Genomic DNA, 21,515 nt, shown 5'->3' with positions numbered 1-21,515 from the left:
AAATTCGCCAACTTTTATACATTAAATATGTATAGCTCTTTGTATGTCAATCATCCTCAACAAAGCGGTTTATAAAAAACAATACCTTATGTCCTCAAAATGAGGTACAAAGAAGTATTCTTGATTTATAATATGCTCCGTTTTTGGTATTTACATTCACTACATTTGATGACACAAATATAAAATTTAAGCCACTCAAGATAAAATTATATTTACAATATCAGATATCATTTCCCTTATGTGAGAAATTTAGATTATTATTAGGGGTAGGATAAAAACTAAAGATTAATTTTGGTCCCCACTTCAGCTCCCTGCATACAGGTAGATAGCTTTTGGATTCCGAGCTTAGGCCAGCTCTTGTTCTATTTTTCCTCATGATGCATATGCTGCTACCTTAATAAGGGAAAAATGGGTCAAGCCCTGTTAGATATTCAGAGTGTGGGTGGAAGCCCTTTGACGAGCTTTCTGGGGATGCCTCTAACATGGGAATTGCTGTTGAGATTCCAGGAGAAAAAGATAAAATTCTGTCAGTAGCAATCTCTCTTACAAATAAACCCTTTCACACCCACTAAAAAGAAGGTTAGAAAGGTGCCTGAAATCTAGCAATTAACCAACATCATTGCAAAGTTTTAGTGCAGAAAACCCTACGCTAAGCCTACACAGTGCACACAATGTTTCCTTTTAATACACTTGCTGATATGAAAAACAATTCTTCAAGATACAAAACAAGATGCTAATATAAAAAGTACTTTCTAAATTATGCTATGTATCCTGATATCTTTCATTATTACATGATAATTTAATGTTATACAGAATTGACATTTTTTTCTTTAAAAGAAATTATTCATTTTACCTGTAGGAGCTGATATGCTAAACATGCACTTTTCAGTTTCAGTGAAAGAAAACAGAGGAGCATTATTGGAGAATGGAATGTAGTTTCTTATAATATATGGTATCTATATACCTTTTTGTAATGAGAATAGTATATTCCCATATAGGTTCCCTCGATGTGCAGGACCTCAAGGGGAAACAAGTGCTAACTGGTCTCTCTATAGTAAAAGCTAGTTATTAGGATGTAGTGCTTATTGGAAGGCATAGTATTTTCTAATCAGAGTTTATCTCCTAATTTTTTTAAAATAAATATTTAGTGAGGAGTTAAATCTGAAGTTAGTCCTTTAATTCTCTTTAGAACTCAGATCTAGACAAATGACATTATTTCAAACTGTGGTTTAGAGATTTTGAAGGATTTACTTACATTGTGAAATGAAAAGCAAAGTAAACTTAGCAAATTACATCTCATTTCTTCTCCTTCTATATATTTGATGCAGAAAATAGAAGGTCATCATCCATTCATTTATCTATCTATTCATATGACATTAATCAAGTTTCTACTGTAGAATTTTGAGCATATAAAGTTAGGTAAGACACAGTCATACTTTAAGGAGCATATACTATATGGAAATAAAGCAACAGAATGGTGTGTTAGGAGCTTGGATAAGGTTGGGCAGGGTGCGCAGGGGAGCACAGAAGGGATATTAAATCAGACTGGGAATCCTGAAAGGTATAGGGGTGAGTAACATTCCAGGTAACTTAACAACATGGAGGCACTGAGTGGCATGACACTACATGATGCGATCATGTAAAAGTAGTTTAGTATTTAATCGGGGGTACGAGGAGGCTGGTATGGAGTCACAGGGAATGAATCTAGAGAAAAAGACAGAGGTGAAACCCTCAACAGTCTCCTGTGGTAAGCTGAAAATTTCACTTTATCTGGAAATCCATGCTTCATCAATGAAAAAGTGTAAGAATTTTATCATGGCATAAAGCTTGTTGTAAGAAGCATTACTTGAACAGCTTACTTAACATGATCAGTTATATCCTGTTATTATATTTCACTTGTCCTATGAAATGTCCATAAAGTGTCCTATGTAACGAGTACTCTTCCTTTCCATAAATATTTATAGCAATGGTATTTTTATTTAAATAACATACAGTTAGCTCCTCCATGCTATAAAAACTTATTTCCATAATATCCAATGCTTTTGGGTCCTGACACTCATATTGTCTATTGTAAATACCTGCTTAATACATGTCTTTCCTCATGAAGTAGGAAGGAATTATAGTGCTCTTTTTATCCAGCTATATTCCAAAATTGTGGTTTAATATCTGCAACAAAATAGAGCTCCTTGAATTGAATTAAATGACTAATGAACAACACTAACAGGGAAAATACAAATAAATGTTCCAAAAATAATTTATTTGGGGTTTAGAATACATTCAGTATTTTCCCTTCCAGGAGATTTACCTACCTGGTGTCCTTAGTGGTTTACCTGTCTATGTATTAGATAATGAGCTCTCTGTTGTGGTACAGAGACCTTACCTTGAGCTTCTGAGCACTCCCCATGCCAAACCTAATTCCCTATACACAACAGGCAGTAAAACAAATGCTGAATTGTGCATTAAATTTAGCTTGTATTCTCTCAGGAAACCAGAATAAAACACTAAAGTAGATAATCCAATACAGCAGCTGTTTATCTCAGTTTTACTTTAAATATCCGACAAAAGTGAGGGTGTAGAGAACAGGAGGATTATACATGTAATTATAGCACACTTACTTTGACTTAGTTTATGATGTTAGAGAAAATACAACTATTGTTTTCATTCTTTTAATAACTCAGAAGCCCAAACATAAAGGGTTTTACTAAAATTTTCTCTTATATAATAAAATATGTCTCTAAATATACATTGTTTACCTAAGATAAAATAAAAGGAAATCTTTCTAGGAATGGTCATTCTTGTGCTGAATAAGCTGCTATCCTAGTACTATGTGGATATGTTCAGACGTTGTAGGCAATAAACATGGATTCTCTTAAGTTCATGAAGAGGAAATTCATTTTCTCATAGTTATCATGAGATATCATTTGAATTCCAAATATACATGTTGACTTCCATGAATCAGTTTTTTTAAACTTTTAAGAAATAAATCTATAACACCACTTGGGAATAGGTGTAGAGGTGTTAATTATATAGGTCTATAGTTAAACTTGTATTGTCAGAAAATAAAAACCGAAGTTTATTTTAAATAATCACTAGAGGACTCTGTCTCCTCACGTCAGTAACAAGATAATTAATAAGAACTTGAATCCATAGATAATGAACAAAACTCAGGAGTCAGCCTCCCAGAATTTTCAGGTTTCAGAACAAGAAGGGGCTAAAAATTAAACCTTGGAAAACTTTCAACCTTCTTTGATGAGGAAAACGTAGCTTCCGGAAAGCAGAATATAAATTTAAAGGAGAGAGCCAAAGAACAGGAGACACATAGGAAAGCTCTTCTGTTTGGTTTCTGACATTCAAAAAATATATATCATTTTGGATTGCAGCCAAGAACTGATGGAGAAATCACAACAGTGAAAAAGTCACTCTGGAGGCAAAAGGACTTGGGATCATGGCAGGATTGGATTTATTTACTGACTCCTTGTCTCCTTCCCTATATTGGCCACGTCAGAAAAGTGGAAATTCTTGAAGGGTCTCAATTTTAAATTCTTTAATGTCACAATATTAATTTCAATTTTACCTGTAAACACGCAACATACTTTTACCTTGAAATGAACTATTTTATTCTTTTTGAATCTCATTAAAATTGGAAGCCAGGGACAATTAAAGCAAAGTATAACTTCTAATATGATGATCGGGAAAGAAAAATCTTCGAGGTCTAACCGCCACGAGCTTTCACATAGGGTGGCAATTTCTAGCCTTCTACTGATCTAACCGAATCCTTTCCAATTTTAGCTTCCTAATTTGTTAGAAATGTAAAAGATCATGTCAGTTTCCTATTTCCAACAGTTTGGTGCCTTCTCACTCTCCTTAAGATGAAATCCAAAATCCTGAGCAAGGTCCTACCCACCTGCCCTAGCTTGCCCCTTCGCCGTTCCTCTTCTCTCCCATCCCCTCGCACTGCTCACTGTGCGGGTCTTCAGTACGACATCTCCTTCCTGCTGAAGATCTCGGTCCCCACTGCTACAGAGCTCTCCCTCATGCTCCGTCGGCTCCTCCTCTTCACCTACCTAACAGTCAGCAGTACTTCAGGCCCTGGTTTGAATTCACATACTCGGGTAGTTGTTCCAGTTGTTCTAGACTAGATTGGAACATACTGTACTCATACTGCTTTTAAGACATATTGTGCTCATTCTTAGCCATAATCACAATCGCAATTAAATAATTAACTGAAATTATCTGATTCCTCTCCACTTTCCGCTTACATCACAAGCTCTATGAAGGCATGGACTGTATGTCCTAATCCCCTTGGAACCTCTAGAACTGTGAGACTGCCTGAAAACTACTTAGGTCAATGAATGTTTTCTCATGCCTTGGAACTAAATGTTTAATAAACCAGAGAGTACTTTTACCTCCTGAAATACTTTTATCTTGCAAAACTGATATCCCTTGGGCAAAGGTTATATATAATAGTATGTTGAAGCAAAAATACAACATCCCGTTTTAGTTATATTTGTGTTACCAAAAATAGTGAAAAGGTGATAGACCATCATCAACAGTTCAAAATGGTCTGGTTAGTTTTTCCAAGTTGCCTTTTTTCATGCTTGTTTATATTTATAAAAATTCTTTCACTTTGACGGTGCATAGCAGAACTGACATCCTATGGTTAGTAAGATTAGTAACAGCTGTGTCTCATATCTTATCCTGGCAGCCTAAGTTTTACGTAGATAGGGCTGTTTAAGATAGTGTATTCCTATACGTGATTTTTACACTGGCCCTGGAGATAAAATGCCTGGGTTTAAGTCCTGGCTCAGTTAGGGAATGTAACTAAATTGCTTCTACTCTAATATTGTAGTATGTTAGGAAGAACACAAGCAGCAAGCCTGAAGCCATGAGATCTAGGCTTGCCTTTGCCCTGGTTTTCTGCATGAATTTCACCAAAAATTTAAAAATGGTGGCTTAAAAGGAAGAGAAGTTAAATGGTAACCTTCAGGTGCTAGAGAAGAGACTACACAACTTAGAATAGATCATATGGGTAATTTTAAAGAGATATACCATAGAGGTAAATATGCTTGTCTCTCTCCAATGTAATGACCACAGAACAAATTTTAATAGAAAAGATGGAGGCCAGCTACTGATACCTATTTAATCTTCCCTGAAAACAAACAAAACAATGGAAATTCAAATAGTTTCAATAACTAAAAATGCTCCTCAAGGACATGGCGGAATACTGGAAAAATATATATTTTACCAAAGGTAAGACTCAAGTTGGTGCGCATATAGGAACGCATGAGAAAAACAGTTTCAGGTAGACAAAGGCAGACATATTTCCCTTTGGTATATTTATACCAAAACTTATTAAAGATGTAATCAATCTACTGAAACATGAGCCCACATAAAAAACTCAAAATGGGACTTATAGTATTATAAAAAGGCTAGTAGGGTGCATTGAAATTCATTACATGGATTTAAGTATAAGTAATTATATTAGAATAACTGCCAAACAATGCAACTGTTAACTAAAAATTATAATAGCAGATATTAATTTATAAAATCAAAAATATTCTAAAAGCCAAGAAGTGGGATAAAAAAAAAGGTAAATAAAAATGAGTGTTAATCTCTTACCTTACATGCGGTGATTAATGAAAAATACTATTTTATTCTACATACTTAATAAATGTTTAAATACTTTCATCTTTAAAAATGCTAACATTAGCCAGTATTTATTAAAAAATAAAAGGTAGATTATCAAAAGTGTTAGAGAAAAGGGAAAACCAAATAGAGATACATGTGTAATAGACAACATTTTTTAAAGCCAAAGAAAATTTCAATAAAACACTAAAATAGAAAATACGAAACAAGGTGACATAGACAGAGCAAGCATATCCAGATTTACAGAAAACACTCAGACTTGTTTATCCAAGGTACATCTGGAATTTGTTGTTTACAGGAAGTACATCTAAAATAATACAGCATAGAAAAATTTAAAACAGAGTAATATGAACACAGATAAAACTGTATTAGAATTAGAATTCTAATAAGTTTGTAATTACATAATGGAAATACTCTACAACCAATAAAATTATTCTTTAATGTAATTTAATATGAATGTGCTGATAATGTATATGTAGAATTAACTTTTGAAAAATATATATGTTTGCATATATGAATGCATACACATATATAACTAAAATGATTAGAATAAAATATATACCAAACTGTTAATATTGGTGGTGTGATAATGAATTATTTTAATTTTTTTCTCAGAACTTTTCTGTATTTTATCATTTCAATTAAAAAATATTGATAAAAAACACACAACACTGTAATAAATGAAAAGACATACATGCTTCTGGATTGGGATGCAGAATAAAGATGTCATTTCTTTCTAAATTAATTATGTGTTTAGTACAATTGATCAAAATGGTTTCTTAGAGCTGGTCCAATATGTTCTAACATTTTAGAAATATAAAAAGCAAAACTAGCCGAGAAAGTTGAAACAAGAAATAATACATACAATATAATAAAATATTAACAATTAAGAAGACAGAATGAAATACGGAAAATCATTACTACTGATTAAAGTGATGGAATTATGTGTTCAATTTTTTCTTTATATTTTTCTATATATTATAAATTTACCCCAATGAGCACATCTACTTTTATAAACTACTGAAAATAATAGCTCATCACATTTTTATAATCTGCTTAAAATTAGCCAAATGATGGAGCCAATTATGACTTTTTTTTTCTTTATAGGTGGCTATAGTCTCTAAACTCAGTCTATGGAGCACATATTTCTCAATTTCAGGGAAAAATTGTTGTCTTAAAATTATCTTCTAACATCTGTCTTCCACAGTGGTAAAAGTCAGACAACACCCCACTGCTCCAATTTAAACGTGTGTCCTCTTGTACAGTCTTCAGAGGCAGTGGGGAAAAGTTTCAGTTTTTAAACAACAGGTGATCTGACATGTCATCTTTTCTGAAAGAGCTAAAATGGGTTAGCCTAAAATTCAGCCTTCCTATGAATTGCTTAGTTTTCTGTGAAAATGTTAGTTTCTATTTTTGACTTAGTTTTGACAGAGTAAAGAACATAAGGTTTTCCAAGAGAAGAATAAGTTCCTCTTTGACAACAGCAAAATAAAGGAAAGAAAGAAAGAAATTACTATATTTCCTCAAAAGTTGTTCACACTGAAATGACACAATATTTCCTTCATTGTGAACTTTACTACAAGTTGTAATTACATGTGTATCTTTAAGAAGACAGTCAATCTATCTATATCTAATCTACCATCCTTCCAACCAACAGACCACCTATCCATCCATTATCCCCAGAAATTATCCCTGTCCCAAATTTGTGTTTTTCTTTCTCATGCATAGTTTTATATCATAACTACAGATATAGGTATTCATCAATAATATATAGCATTGCTTGGCATTTTCTACATACATATCAAAGATTTGATCATACAATATCTGAGTTGATTTTTTTTAACCATTGTTTTCCTCTTCACGCTTCACCCACCAGCAATTCCTTCTTTCTTAACTTCTCCATGATTATATACACAAACAGTGCATATACAAAGTCTGTAATATTGATACTTTTATTTAGATGGGATAGATTCTAAGCAGGTTATGTATTTTTTTAATTTTAAAATGTCCATGAAAAATGGATAAGCACCCTTTCCCCAAATCCTCACTTTTGAAATTATGTCCTTCCAGTCAGAGAAGTATATTTATACCATTATTTTTTATTTCATTTCCCTCATCATTGCTACTGATGTGAAGAATCTTTTATACCTCATCTTCTTTGAATGACCATTCTATATCTTTTGTCCATTTTTCAAATTGAATTTTGTTGTCTTACCAATTTCGAAAGAATCCTTCTTATATAGTATCAGTGGGGTTCAGGACACACTTCCTCAAAATACTGCACTTTGGCATATTAAATATATTAAACTGAAGGAATTTGGGAAACAGCACATGCAGGAAGAATTTCTGACCTTTCCCTGAAATATTTCAGTTAACACCCGCTAGGCCCATCCATGTTGCAAACAGTAAGATTTCATTCTTTTTTATCAGTGAGTAATATTCAATTGTATATATATTACAGCTTTTTCATCCACTCGCCTATTGATGGGCATTTAGTTATTGTAAATAATGCTACACTTAACACAGAGGTGCATATATCTTTTTGAATTAGTGTACTGTGTTTCTTCCATTATACACCCAGAAGTGGAATTGCTGGGTCATAAGGTAGTTCTATTTTTAAATTTTTGAGGAACCTCCATACTATTTTCCATAGTAACTGTACCAATTTGCATTCCCACCAACAGTGCATGAGAGCTCCCTTTTCTCCACACCCTCGCCAACACTTCCTGTTTGTTGATAAATTGATAATAGCCATTCTGACAGGTGTGAGGTGATACCTCATTGTGGTTTTAATTTGCATTTCTCTGATGATTAGTGACTTTCCTCTCCTTTTCATGTTTATTGACCATCTGTATATCCTCTTTGGAGAAGTGTTTTTCAGGGCCCCTGCCCAATTTTTAATTAGTTTTCTGTTTTGTTTTGTTTTGATTTTGGGTTTTTTTGTTTTGTTTTTTTGGTGTTGAGTTGTAAGAGTTCTTTATAAATTGTGGATATTAACCCCTTATCAGATATATCATCAGCCACTACCTTGTCCCATTTAGTAGACTGTCTTCATTTTGTTGATGGTTTCCTTTCCTGTGCAAAAACTTTTAGTTTGATGTAGTCCCAATTGTTTACTTTTTCTTTTGTTTCTCTTGTGAGGAGACATATCGAAAAAATATTGCTACAAGAAATATCCGAGATTTTCCTGCCTATGTATTCTTCTAGGATTTTTATGGTTTAAAGTCTTATATTTAAGTTGGAAATTACTTTTTATTTTGATTTAAAACAGGAATCCATTTTATTTTGTTCAAGTATGATAGGCATTGTACCAACACATTTACTTAATAATGCACTATCTTCTCAATGAATTAAAATATACTTGTCTACTTTTAAATTATTTTATATTGTGGAATCTATACCTGGATTCTCTCCTCTACTAATCTATTTGCCTATTCTTATGCCAATATCATACTGATTTCATCACAGTGATTTTATAGTATGATCTGACATCTGATAAGGCAAGTTCCCTCTTAATCTTTTTCCCCCTGAAAGATCTTGTCACTCCCTTCCCCGTTCCATACATGCTTAAGATAATATCATCCAAATTAAAAAAAACAACAACATACATCAGTTAGGTAAAATCAATTAAGATACTTCCTGGAAGTACATTAAATGCATACATGAATTTTGGGAGAACTTACTTTTTTAAATATTAATTTGTCCTTCAGTAAAATTATACAGTTGTTTTTTAATTTGGAATTGTACCTTTCTGCCTAAATTTATTACTAAATATTACATAGAGTTATAGGTGCTTTTTAAAAAAATATATATATATTTTATTGATTTCAGAGAGAAGAAGGGAGAGGGAGAGAGAGAAAGATTGATGAGACAGAAACATTGATCGGCTGCCTTCTACATGACCCTTACTGGGAATTGAGCCAGCAACCCGGGCATGTGCCCTGACCAGGAATTGAACCTGAGACCTTTTGGTGCATGGGAGGTCACTCAACCAACTGAGCCACACCGGCTGGGCAGGTATAGGTGCTTTTGAGAATGAAATATTTTTCCCCTATTTCCCTTTCTAAGTATTTACTACTTTAGTAGATTTTAAATTTTTTATCTAGCCATCTTATTAATTTTACAAGTCTTGAGTTTTTAAGTATTCAGTCAAATGGTTATGAGTATTTTAACCTTTCTTAAGTTTCTTAGTTATATCAGCCAGACCTTCCAAAAATACTGATTAAAATATTTATACAAGTTAATCCATATTTAGAACCTGATTTGACTTAAATTGTTACAGTATTTCATCTTTTGAAAAAATAGTTTGTCTTTTGTTAATAGGATATTTTATATTTAAGTAGTTTACTTACATTCCCGTTTAACTTAGAAACTTTAATAAGAATAGCTAGTTGATCACTGTCACATTTATCAATCCTTCATGGATTGACTGTCTGATATGGACCCATGTCTATATTCCTGAAATACACCCTATTAGGCCATAGGTATAATTCTTTTAATTAAATGATGTGTGAATTAAATACACTAGTATTTCCTTTTGAATTTTGCATTTATATACTTCAGTGATGTTGGATCTTTTTTTTCTTTTTGTTTTCTCTTTTTTCTTTTATTCTACCTCTAGCAGGATTAGGCATTAAAACTATGCTGGATTCAAGGTAAGGAGTTTTACATATTTATGGTCAGGAGTAGTGCAAAAGGCAATGATCTTTCCTATTTTTTAACAGCTAGGTAACAATTACAAATCTGGTCATGGAGCACTTTTCTATGTACCTTAGTTACCTTTCTAATTGCTTTTATGGCAATGACCTATTCAAAGTTTTGTAATCACTGAGTAAATTTGAATCATTTGTATTTTGCTAGGACATCATTCGTTTCCTCTAGATTTCCCATTTCCACAGGACTGCAGGTGAATTAGCCTGTGACTGAACGGCCTGTGCCTGCAGCTGATCTCTCTCTAACCCTGCACCTTTGCTCCTCTCTCCCTCAACAATGAAGCTGTAGAGGGCTTCGCTATTTTCAGAGAATCACTACCGGGTGATGCGTCCTTTTTCTGTTTGTTTGTTTGCTTGTTCGTTTTCAGTTCTTTGATTCTGGCTTTTATCTGTATCAATTCCTTCTTCTTGATTTATTTTATTATTCTTTAATTTATTATGTTTGAAAAAGGAATTATTTTGTTGATGAAATAAAAAAAGTCTCAACAAGATTTGAGCCAAAGTAGTATAATCTAATAAAATGAAATTATTAGGCGGCAGGTCTAGCTCTATTAAGTCACATATGGCCTTTAGTAAACCATTTAATCTGTCTAGCTAATAGTTTCCACACCTGTAAAATGAAGAGAGACTACAGAGCCTCAAGATTCCTGCTGGGTAAAATATTACACCTGATAAAACTGATAAACATGATGGAAGGGATAAGAGACACTGGATTGACTGGACTAGGGATCACTGCCTTTAGAAACAAGAAAACCTAAGAAAATTCACTTTATCTACAATAGGGAATACAATGGAGAGCTACACTCAGCCTATGAATGTTCAGGTCATAATCAAGTGAACTCCCAAGATATTCCACAAACATGAACGCTCTACTACAAGATGTTATTAGAGAAAGTACATCTAAGTTACACTGAAGAAGGACAATGAAAGATTTTTTAAAAATAAAAGTACTGTGTTAGCAAACCATATCCTCATGTATTTCTTAGAAGGAAATAACCTGGGATTAAAATAACCTGATACTCCATAAACTTTGTGATCTTGCAAACAAAAATTTATATATATATATTTTACATACTTATTGGGAAAATAAATCACACTTACAGATTTGCAAAGAGTTTGAGACCTGAAAGAGGTTGAAAAGACCATTCTAAAATAGTAATCCAATTTTTTACCCTTGGTCTGTGATTAAGCTTTTCCATGGTCTTACTTTTGCTCTTTCACCAAAGAGACCTTTTCTTTGTTAGAGAGCTACAACTAGTAAAAACTCTAGTTTACATAAAGTCAAAACTTACCTTTGATATTCTCATCAATTTTCTTTATTTCAGTCTCCGGATCATGAGAAAATAGGACAATTCCCCATTCCTGAAAATATGCCTTTACACAGTATTTGGGGATAGTTATCTTAACTCCAAGATAGTTGTGTTTTTGAGGTTGACGGCCTTTAAAGAACATAGCATATGGACATAACACTAATTCTAAATTTTCTTCTAAAGGAAGATGGTTTCATCATTTATGAAGACAACATTTTATATTTTTAAAAATTTCTATAATGAAAACACTAATTCTGACAGAGGAACAGAGAGCTCTAAATTGAATTTCAAAATGCACTCAGAGAAAACAACTGCATTAAGTTAATGTATGTAAACTCATGCATTCTGCAGAATTCTTACACACATATTTACTCCACTAAATTCTTGGATATTGTAACACATAAAATTATTTTTTAAATTATTTTTTAAACTATGGGTTATGTGTCAAAATATTATTCATGGGTGGATTTTAACATATCTTCAAATTTAGCCAAAAGTCAGTTTTGTATTCTTATTAATTCAGAAATAATAAATGCACAATATCATTACTTTAAGTGGTACTAAAAACACCATTTAGATTAATTCTTTGGGGAAATAAAAGGCAGGGAATACTTAGTGGAATGAAGTATAACATCATAACAGGGAGAACAAATTCCAAGATGGTAAACCAAGCTCTGTAAAACTCAGCACTCAAATTTAATAATTATACAAGAGTAATACTTACGGATACAATTCTGAAAGTCTTTCAGCTATTGCATAAGCTACCGGGTCTCTGTCCAAAGCATACAGAGTAATATCTGACTCTTTCTGCAGGATGGCTCTTGTGTGTCCTCCTGAACCAAATGTCATATCTAGAAAAATCTAGCCAACACAGAAAAAGAAAATTATCACTTAGTTTGAACAAAACTTATTCTTGCTAACTACCTTAATTTCTAGAAGCACATAATGATTTAATGATTTTCAGAGCTGATAGCAAATAAAAAAACAATTCTAATTTTTTGCCCAGAGTTCAATTTGTTATACAAGAGATCTGGATCAATTACGAGTGATCAATCCAAAAGAACTGGTCAGAGGATCAGTAAAATGATAATCTCTGGCAGAGGCTGGCCAATTCATGACAAATTTACACTTCATAAGGTCAAACTGGCCACAGTGTTGCATGCTGCCAGCTTTATAATGCATCCCAACACCTGGCTGGTAATGATATTTCCAACAATTTCTCATCATTTGGAGATTCCCAGAATTAGTGTCACTCACTTCATCTCAATTTCCCTAAATGCCTTATACTAAGCATAAAGATATTCAAGAATACAGTAAGAGTGAGAGAATATGGCTAATAATAAATGGTCACAGGACAAATGTTTGAAAATCTAACCTGTAAAATTGACAAATTAACAAATCTGACTTGGATTAAATCAAAACACCTGGGGTAAATTCTAGCTTTGCCACTAAGCAGCTATATATCTTCGGGCAGTCACTTAAAATTCCAGTGCCTTAGATTTCTCCAGGACTTAGAAAGAAAAAGAAGGTCTAGACAAAAGGTATCACCAGTATCTACCTAACTGGTAAGGTGACATATAATTTCTCTTCTAAACCAAGACACTTTTGAGAGTGAAAGACATGCCAGTAATAATTTTCCCAGGACAACAGGACACAATGTATGGAGTGCATACCTTTAAATGCTAGGATCATTCTAGTTACACAATGAAGTTAATCGGATCTGAATCTACTCCTTGGCTATTTTACTTGGCCACACTATAAAGAAAATAGGTCACAGGTGGGCAAAAAACAGACCTGGGCCATAAGAAACACAAGAATGAACTAGTTGATTGTGGCTGCTCTGGAAGTAAAGACGCGCTCTGCACATCCCCCCAAAGTTATGCTCTTAGTTTAATGTGCCTTTTCAATAAGCTTTACTGATACCGTGAAAATAAAAACAATTATGCCAATAATAATACTGAATACCATGACAAATACAGACGCTATAAATCAGACTATAAAAATGTTTTAAAACATTTTAAAAGCCCAAAGAGGAATGCCTGTAATGGATCTGAGTATTTCCCTGCCCTGAGGCCATGACTTATTTCAGGGAGAGTGGTCAGAAGCAAGGAACAATTATGCTTTGATTTTTGTTTTCTACCAGCTACCATGCTGAGTCGCAGCCTCTGATGAAATCCTCAGGAAAGTTAGCCTACTATTTGAAGAATAATGTGGATGAAATCTTCTGATCAAAATTGAGAAGAGGAGGGATGTAAAATATAAGAGATTAATGTGGTAAAAATGTACAAGCACTGCCTTTTAACATAAATGTGTTAGTATAACAACTGGGCCCTTCTATCACTGTCAGAAGGCAAGGGGACACACATTTTCAGCATTTCAAACAGTAACTTTAAAACAATATTTAGAATTTTATTATTTGTATGGTTGTTAGAATTACACACTTAAATCTCAGGATCAAATAATTTCCCTTCCTATTCTGTAAACTTATTTTATGCATCTACCTGTAGGTAAAAATCTTCCACCACTACCCTACCTGTAAAATTGCTAGTGGTTTAGCATAATTTCAACAAATAACTTTTCCCAGGCAAAACCATAAACCACTTTCTTGCTATGGCCCAATATCAAGCCTTGCTACAACTCTGGATTTAAACTAAGAGTATATCAAATAAAATAATTTGCATATGATTACTTTATCTCAAGCCAGGAAAGTCCCAATCAATATTTAAAAGGAAAAATCCTCGTCATTAAAAATATTCTGGAAAATGTAAGATGATGATTATAATTTACATGATTATTTTTTAATATATCATGATTATGCCCTTGGAGATGTACTGACAATCAAGAACGTTTCCATAGGAAAAAAATAATCTATTATTACCAGTCAAGTGTAACACAAAACAAAAAGTGGGAGACAAATGGGGATTTATGAAACTACAAGTGAACCCCACCACATGCCTTGGGTTAATAGGTGAATGGAGCCATCAACTTTCATTTTTAAAATTATAATATACATTGCTCATCAAATATAATAGTGAATCATCCAGCACCACAACTGAAAATGGAGGCAATTAGTTTTTCCCCTCTCTTGGGTCATTAACTTGACATAAGACCACTTTTTAATTTGTACAAGTTGATAATAAAATAAGAAGACTGGTCAAAATTTGTGCATAACAAATGTACAAGAACAAATAAATCTGAATGTTTTAAAATAATCCTCTCTGTGTCTCATCTATACATATATTCAAATGTATATCTTATGCTCCAAACATATATGAAACACTTTCTTTGAAATTACCTGATACAGTTTATCTAAAAGACAAACCCATATTTGATAACAAGAGTTTCCTCTGGTAATTTCACTTATCACTTTATAACCCTGGACAAATCACTTTAACTCTCTGAGGTTCAACGGCTTCATATAAGAAATGGGAATAAAATGTGCCCATTTAAGCAGCTAGCTGGATGATGAACTGAGGAAGGATGGGCCCTCAACCACAGCGCTCCCAGTACTCCCAGAGACTTCCATGACCCTCTTTGGTGCCAGAGGATCTGCACAGGCATCTTAGGGAAAACTAAGCATGGTAATCGGGGAGTGATAAGAGACAGGAAGGCCTCTGCACAGCTCTGGATGGTGGGTGGGTGGGTGGGTGTGTGTGGGTGAGGGTGGTGTGTGTGTGTGTGTGTGTGTCTGTGTGTGTCTGGGAGGGGGAAAATAAATGAGATTGAGATTGACAGCTTCTCAAGACAGGTAGTTGGGGCTCAAAATCAAAATGGTGATTTAAAGAAAAAACAGACTAGCCCTTCAGAGAGGATTCATAACTAAAATTCCCTAACTTTGCCACCAATTTAATACAGTAGCTTCGGTGTACAATAGTAGGTGCTACGTATATATTTAGTGATGTTATATGAAAAACGAGACCAGCCTTAGTAATTATAACAAAGATAGCAACACTGATTTGTGCTTATGAATTCAGAAATATTCTTCAAGACCTAAGACTCATTACCACAGAACCATGTCAAACAGTCGCAATATGTCCAACTTTTGAGTCATTTAACATCAATGTATTCCTAATATTACAAATTAATTCAATAACAGAACTTTTCCAGAACACTAATACTGATCTATAATTAACAGTACCATGTAACTCACTAGCACCATGTTTTTATTTGCTGATCAGCTCTCCTTTACATTTGAAATAAGAAAACGAACATTTATTTTAGGTTAGCTCTTTTGATCAAATACAAATAAAAGATATTTTATCCCCCATGGTCTTCTAAATATTATAGAAATGATTGGGTTCTACCTTTCACCAGGATGAGTCACCCTTGAACAGCTGAGCTATAGCTGTGGATTTGATATGGACAAGGTGGAGATGGAGAATTCCTGAGCTCAGAAAGATACAGCAGACTATTCATTCCACCCCCTCATTATACTTAAGAGGAGACAAGGCCCAAAGAGGGCAGCCGATAGCTGGCTGAGGGCAAAGCTAATACTAAAGCCCAGCTCCCATGCTCCTCCCACTTCATCTCATAATACTCTCCCACTGAAATTATATAATTGCACTGAAGTCAAAACAACTGTTCTCTGAAAGGTATTTTTTCTTAGTATGAAGACAGATAGATAGATGTGGGAAATGTGTGTCTCTTCTTAAACTTATTTTTCAATTATAGTTGACAAACATTGTATTAGTTTCAGGTGTACAACACAGTGATCAGACATTTATATACCTTAAGAACTGATGACCCCATAGAAAAAAATCCTAGTTTAATTCCATTATTATATATCACTCTTTCTACAATGTACCTAGTGCTACACTTTCGTACCTTTCAAGTGTGACAGACTTTAAGACTTAGCTAAGGATGCTCACCGTAAGGGAAAACTGACACAAATCAAGTGATTTGTCCAAGATCATCCTGCACAGACTAGATAATTAGATGATTATTTTTCCCAATCCAACAGTTCTGATCATTGATATTTTCACACTGGAACAACACTGTTAAAATTGGACATGAAAACATTTTTAGCCATGAACAGCATGAGGGCAGGTCTTCAAATTTCATTTTCCTAATGTTGATTAGTCATTTCCAATCTGTGCAAGATTTTTAATAGTAAGTTCTCATCTGAATTTGGAAACAATATGGCCTGATTTCACTTTAAAATTTCTTCCTATGAATATTTTCTTTTCTGGCAATCACTAATTTTGAATTATTTAGAATTAAAGTACTTTTGAAAATTTAAAACCACCTATTTGCAAATACTAGTCTCAGCTAAAATGTCTCCACTATACACTTAACTTCTTGGTCTTTCTATGGATGTGATTAAATTAAAACATATGCATTAATTAATAATCTATATATTTACTGACCATTCATTATACACTAGGCCATGGAGGTAATACAAAGATATTACATTATGGGCCTTCCAGTTTGATGAGGAAATTTAGACATGCACACAAATAACTACTAGTAAAAAGTCAGCAATATAAGAAAGGCATATATGACATTTTAAAAGGAGTAAAAAATATATATATTTATTTTAATGGGTAGAGGGATGAATGAAATTGAAACAGGTTATAATTCAGCTGGGCCTTGAAGGCTGGGCAGAACTCAGGGCTCAATCTTTCTTTTCACTCTCCCATATGCTCCAAATCCAATTAGTTACCAAGTGCTGCTGGTTTTACCATATAAATATGTCTTAAATCTTTCCAATCCCATTTTAATTCAGGTCCCCACATTCTTTGCTTTACTGCTGCAATAGGCTCATAGCTCATGTCCATGCCTGTAATCTCACTTCTAATTCTTGCTACACTGCTAACAGGCTATCCTTTTGAAAATAAAATCATAGCATGTAACCATCCTATTTAATCCCCCCTCACAGGTTCTTCAAAGCTATGATATAATCCAAACTTCTAGGCATAAGGGATAATATTCCTCATATTCCGGCAGCTTCATTTCTTTCCAAACATCCTCTCTCACTACTCTCAGACATGAATTTTACAATATTTTCTCTAGCCACACAGAAATAAGTGCAATTATCAAACATGCCAAATTGCCTGGTGCCTCTCTCTCTGTTTGCCTCATTCCATCTTCCTCAAACTTTATTCTCAAGCAATTAGGAGACTCCTACTATGTCCATAGCTCTATTCTAAAAGTTGGAAGTAAGTCAATAGTAAGTCAAAATAGACATGACCCCTACTTTCATTTCAGCCTGGAGGTCTTAGTATCTTTAATACACAGTTCTTTCTACAATACGCCTCTAGAAGATGCCCTAAACATCTGCCAAATAATACATGACACATAAATATAATCAACAAATATCTGCTGAATAAATAAAAACAATTAAATCTCAGCAAAGACATAGGCACAGGAAAGGATATATCACAAATATGGAGAGCCAGTTGGACTGAAATGCAGGATTTATTTTTAAAAAGACAGTGGAAAGGCGAAATGAGAAACGGAGAAATTAGCAACTTTCTATGTGCCAGATATTGTGTCATTTCTTGCGATATGTTCCCGATTTTAATCCTCATAGTAGCCCTGCGAAAGACAAAGTAGGAAATAATGCTGGAACGATAGTGTAAAGTCAAATTTTAGCAGCCCTAAAAGGCCAGGTAAGTAATTTGAATCATGTTTGCTAGGTAATAAACAGTTCTAGAACTTCTTAAGTACAAAACCATAATGTAACTGCCCCAGTATCAGACAGATGGTAGGGTGTGAGAACACGGTGGTGACCTGCTGTAGAGCACTCAGGTAAGAGGACACAAAGGCCTGAACTGGCAACCTGAATAGACAGTAACATCAACAATAACAGTACATGGTGCATTTACTGAATGCTTATTTCATGTCAAACATAATGCTAAACATTTTATCTGCACTGGTCGTTCATTTTATACATAGACATAAGCACACACATATGCACATACAGTTACCTGAATGTGATTCTCAAAATCACACTTTGAGGCAAGTCAAAAGGAGGAAGGGAGGAAGAAGAAATGCTTATTTTATTACTACATCACAGAGGAGAAAGGGCAGGTTTAGAGAGGGTTAGGTAAATGATCTGAAGTACAGCTCATAAATGGTCGAGGCAGATTTTAAAAACAATTCTGTTTCCTGAAACTGTATTACTTTGCTTTTTTTTATAGAGGTAGAATAGACTACTTAGATGTGATGAGTGGAGAAGTGAGAGAAATAAAAAATAATCACAAAGCATGCTATCTGGGTGACTAAGAAGACACTATTAATTGTGCAATTATTATGTGCCAGCATATATACTTCTTATAATAGCCTGTATGATAGATAAAATAATCCCATTTTACAGATGAGTATATTAAAGCCATTGGCTTAGGAAAATGTGAATTGGTGGTATGATTAGAGGTAAGAATAAAATAAGCATTTCTTCTTCCTCCCTTCCACTCTGCCCTGCCATCCTCCACGACCTCCAAATTAGTGTTAGAAAGGACAAGAAACAACTTCTTACTCCAGAAGGGAGAAAAACAGAAGTATGAGAAGATACAGGCAGTATGATAGGGAGAACAAAGAGGTTTAAATGTTCACTCGGGACTAGAATAACTCTTTGTAATAAACTTGAAACAGTGAAGTGAGGGACACTACTGAAGAAAAAAATGAAATCCACAAATGTGATAGCATTAATCCCTAGTGGGAGCAAGAAGTCTGGTTTCCAAAAATGCTTAAAGAACATTAAATTCTAATTTTATATTTAAAATCTCATCCTAATAAAAAAACAATGATATATAAAAAACACTAAGATAAACAATATTCATTACATATGCACATTATATTATGCAGCGTTTGGGAATATTGTCCCCCAAATACTGTGTACCAGGTACACATTTACCAAAGGAGGGGCAGGGTGGCTTTGACGTAATTACTGAGACAAATGTTAACAGAAATGAGCTAGTTACTCAAATATGATATATGATATGCTATGATTATGATATAATGGATATTTGGACAATAAACTTACTAGAGCTGTCTGTTTTATAATCACTGAAATGTTTACAATGCTAAGGCAAGCTGTTGTTCTTCCATTGTGTACGGAATCACTCAAGACTATATCACTGACTTATCTTAGGCTTTACTTATCTTTTCTGTCTAATCTACTGACAAGCAGACATTTGTCACACTGATGCATTTGTAGACCTGAAATAAATTAGAACATATAACTGAACATAGAAGGCCATCAACCTTATAGTCAGCTAACATCCTGAACAAATATTTTTCCTACCAAACCCCTTGATTTATTACTGCCTTGTCAAGTTCTGCTGAGTATCTGTCTGCTATGTGCTTATTTTGTTTAATTTGTAACTATTACATGGGCTTGTATAAAAGGAAAAAAATCTCAAAAGAGCATAAAAGTTATTTCACAAACAAAACAATCAATGCACTGCAATAGATTTATCTTTTCCCATTTTATCAAGAGTATGATGTTACTGTGACTCATTCTGCCTGAATTCTGCAAACATTTCATCTTGTAGCTTAAATTCTATCCTATTTACAAAAGAAATCTTTACTTGTCATAACAAAACTCATTTTTAATCTTCTTTATAAAATATGTCCTTCAATTACATTGAATTAAATGATTGAAATATTCATCCTTGCCGATGATTAGCCTTTACTTTTATCTCTACCACAGGATGAATTTCAATCACAGGTGGACTGACACTTGATCAGCTTACAGATGCAATGGACGAATTAACACAAATAGCTAAAAATTATATGGCATGGCTGGTCTCAACAAGCTTAATTTCACAGAGATCTCTTGTGAGACAATGCCAATCTGTCAACATCTTTTTAAATAAGAAAATTAGTTTTATCTACACCATCAAGAAATGCATACAACATATTCTGGACACACTTTCCCATAAACACATTATATAACTACTGAGAATACTAAACATGTATTTTCTTCTAAGAATTATTAAATATATAGTTTATAGTAGTTGGAAAAATAATGTGAAAATAATGCAATACTGAGCTCTTTAATCAATGTGTTCAGCAAATGTTCTTTTCAATTTTTCTTTTTTTGGGGGAGTGCAGCACAAATAATTTTACTGATGTCAGTTTCAACAAGGTTCTAATGCTAAATTCTTATCAGCATTAAAATAAAACCAATGATGGCAAATTTTTCTATTACTTGGCCTTCAAATAATATCATTTTTATACAAATCACAGCAGACCAATATATACATAAGCATTAGTGTCCAATCCATTATGTGTATATGTGTGTATATGTGCACATATGCGGGCACATGTGTATGTACATGAATACTGTGTGTATAAGGGCAGGTGAGTAAGAACTTCCATATTCTTTACCTTGTTTGAACATGTAATTCAAGTTTGGACAAGTTTCAGGCTCAGAATAGGAAAACACTACTCCACCATAAAACTTTTGTGTAGAAATGTTAGAAAGTAAAATTTAAGAAGTGAGAAAGGGTTCCATAGGCAAGTAAGAGGGAAAATAACCAAGAAAGTATCTTTCAAATACTTCAAAATAATTAGAAGAGGCAGGTTCAATGAAATAACTAAATACTTTTAGAACAAACTGGTTTTTGACTTTCAAGTACTATGTAGAGTAAAAGACAAGATATAAATGAGGCAGCAGGGTGTAAAAGAAAGAGACTGGGGGTCCCAATCTCTGGCTTCCAGTCCAGAATTTATTATTTAATTGCCATAAAAGTTGAGTGCGTAGTACCTAAGTTCTCTGAACCTCAATTTCCTCATGTGTTAGTCGAGATTAAATACACCAGTCTAGTCCACATCACCAGGTTACTGGGACATGCAAAATAAGACACTATGCATTAAGAAATGTGAAAATGGTACAGTGCTA

At 33.7% G+C, this 21,515-nt stretch overlaps 1 protein-coding gene across 2 annotated transcripts in view; it reads right to left on the bottom strand.

Annotated features, from left to right (window-relative positions):
* Nucleotides 1-21,515, bottom strand: part of METTL15 (methyltransferase 15, mitochondrial 12S rRNA N4-cytidine) — a 136,243-nt gene that overhangs the window by 62,270 nt on the left and 52,458 nt on the right. For both annotated transcript variants that reach the window (XM_081155750.1, XM_081155751.1), the window contains exon 3: nt 12,393-12,529. In XM_081155750.1, the coding sequence (XP_081011876.1) occupies nt 12,393-12,529 (137 nt within the window). The remainder of the gene's footprint in view (nt 1-12,392; nt 12,530-21,515) is intronic.

This window comes from Miniopterus schreibersii (genome assembly GCF_964146895.1).
Source record: "Miniopterus schreibersii genome assembly, chromosome: 12".
NCBI classification, from domain to species: domain Eukaryota; kingdom Metazoa; phylum Chordata; class Mammalia; order Chiroptera; family Miniopteridae; genus Miniopterus; species Miniopterus schreibersii.
The sequence above is the reverse complement of the archived record's forward strand: the minus strand, read 5'-3'. Positions and strand labels throughout refer to the sequence as shown.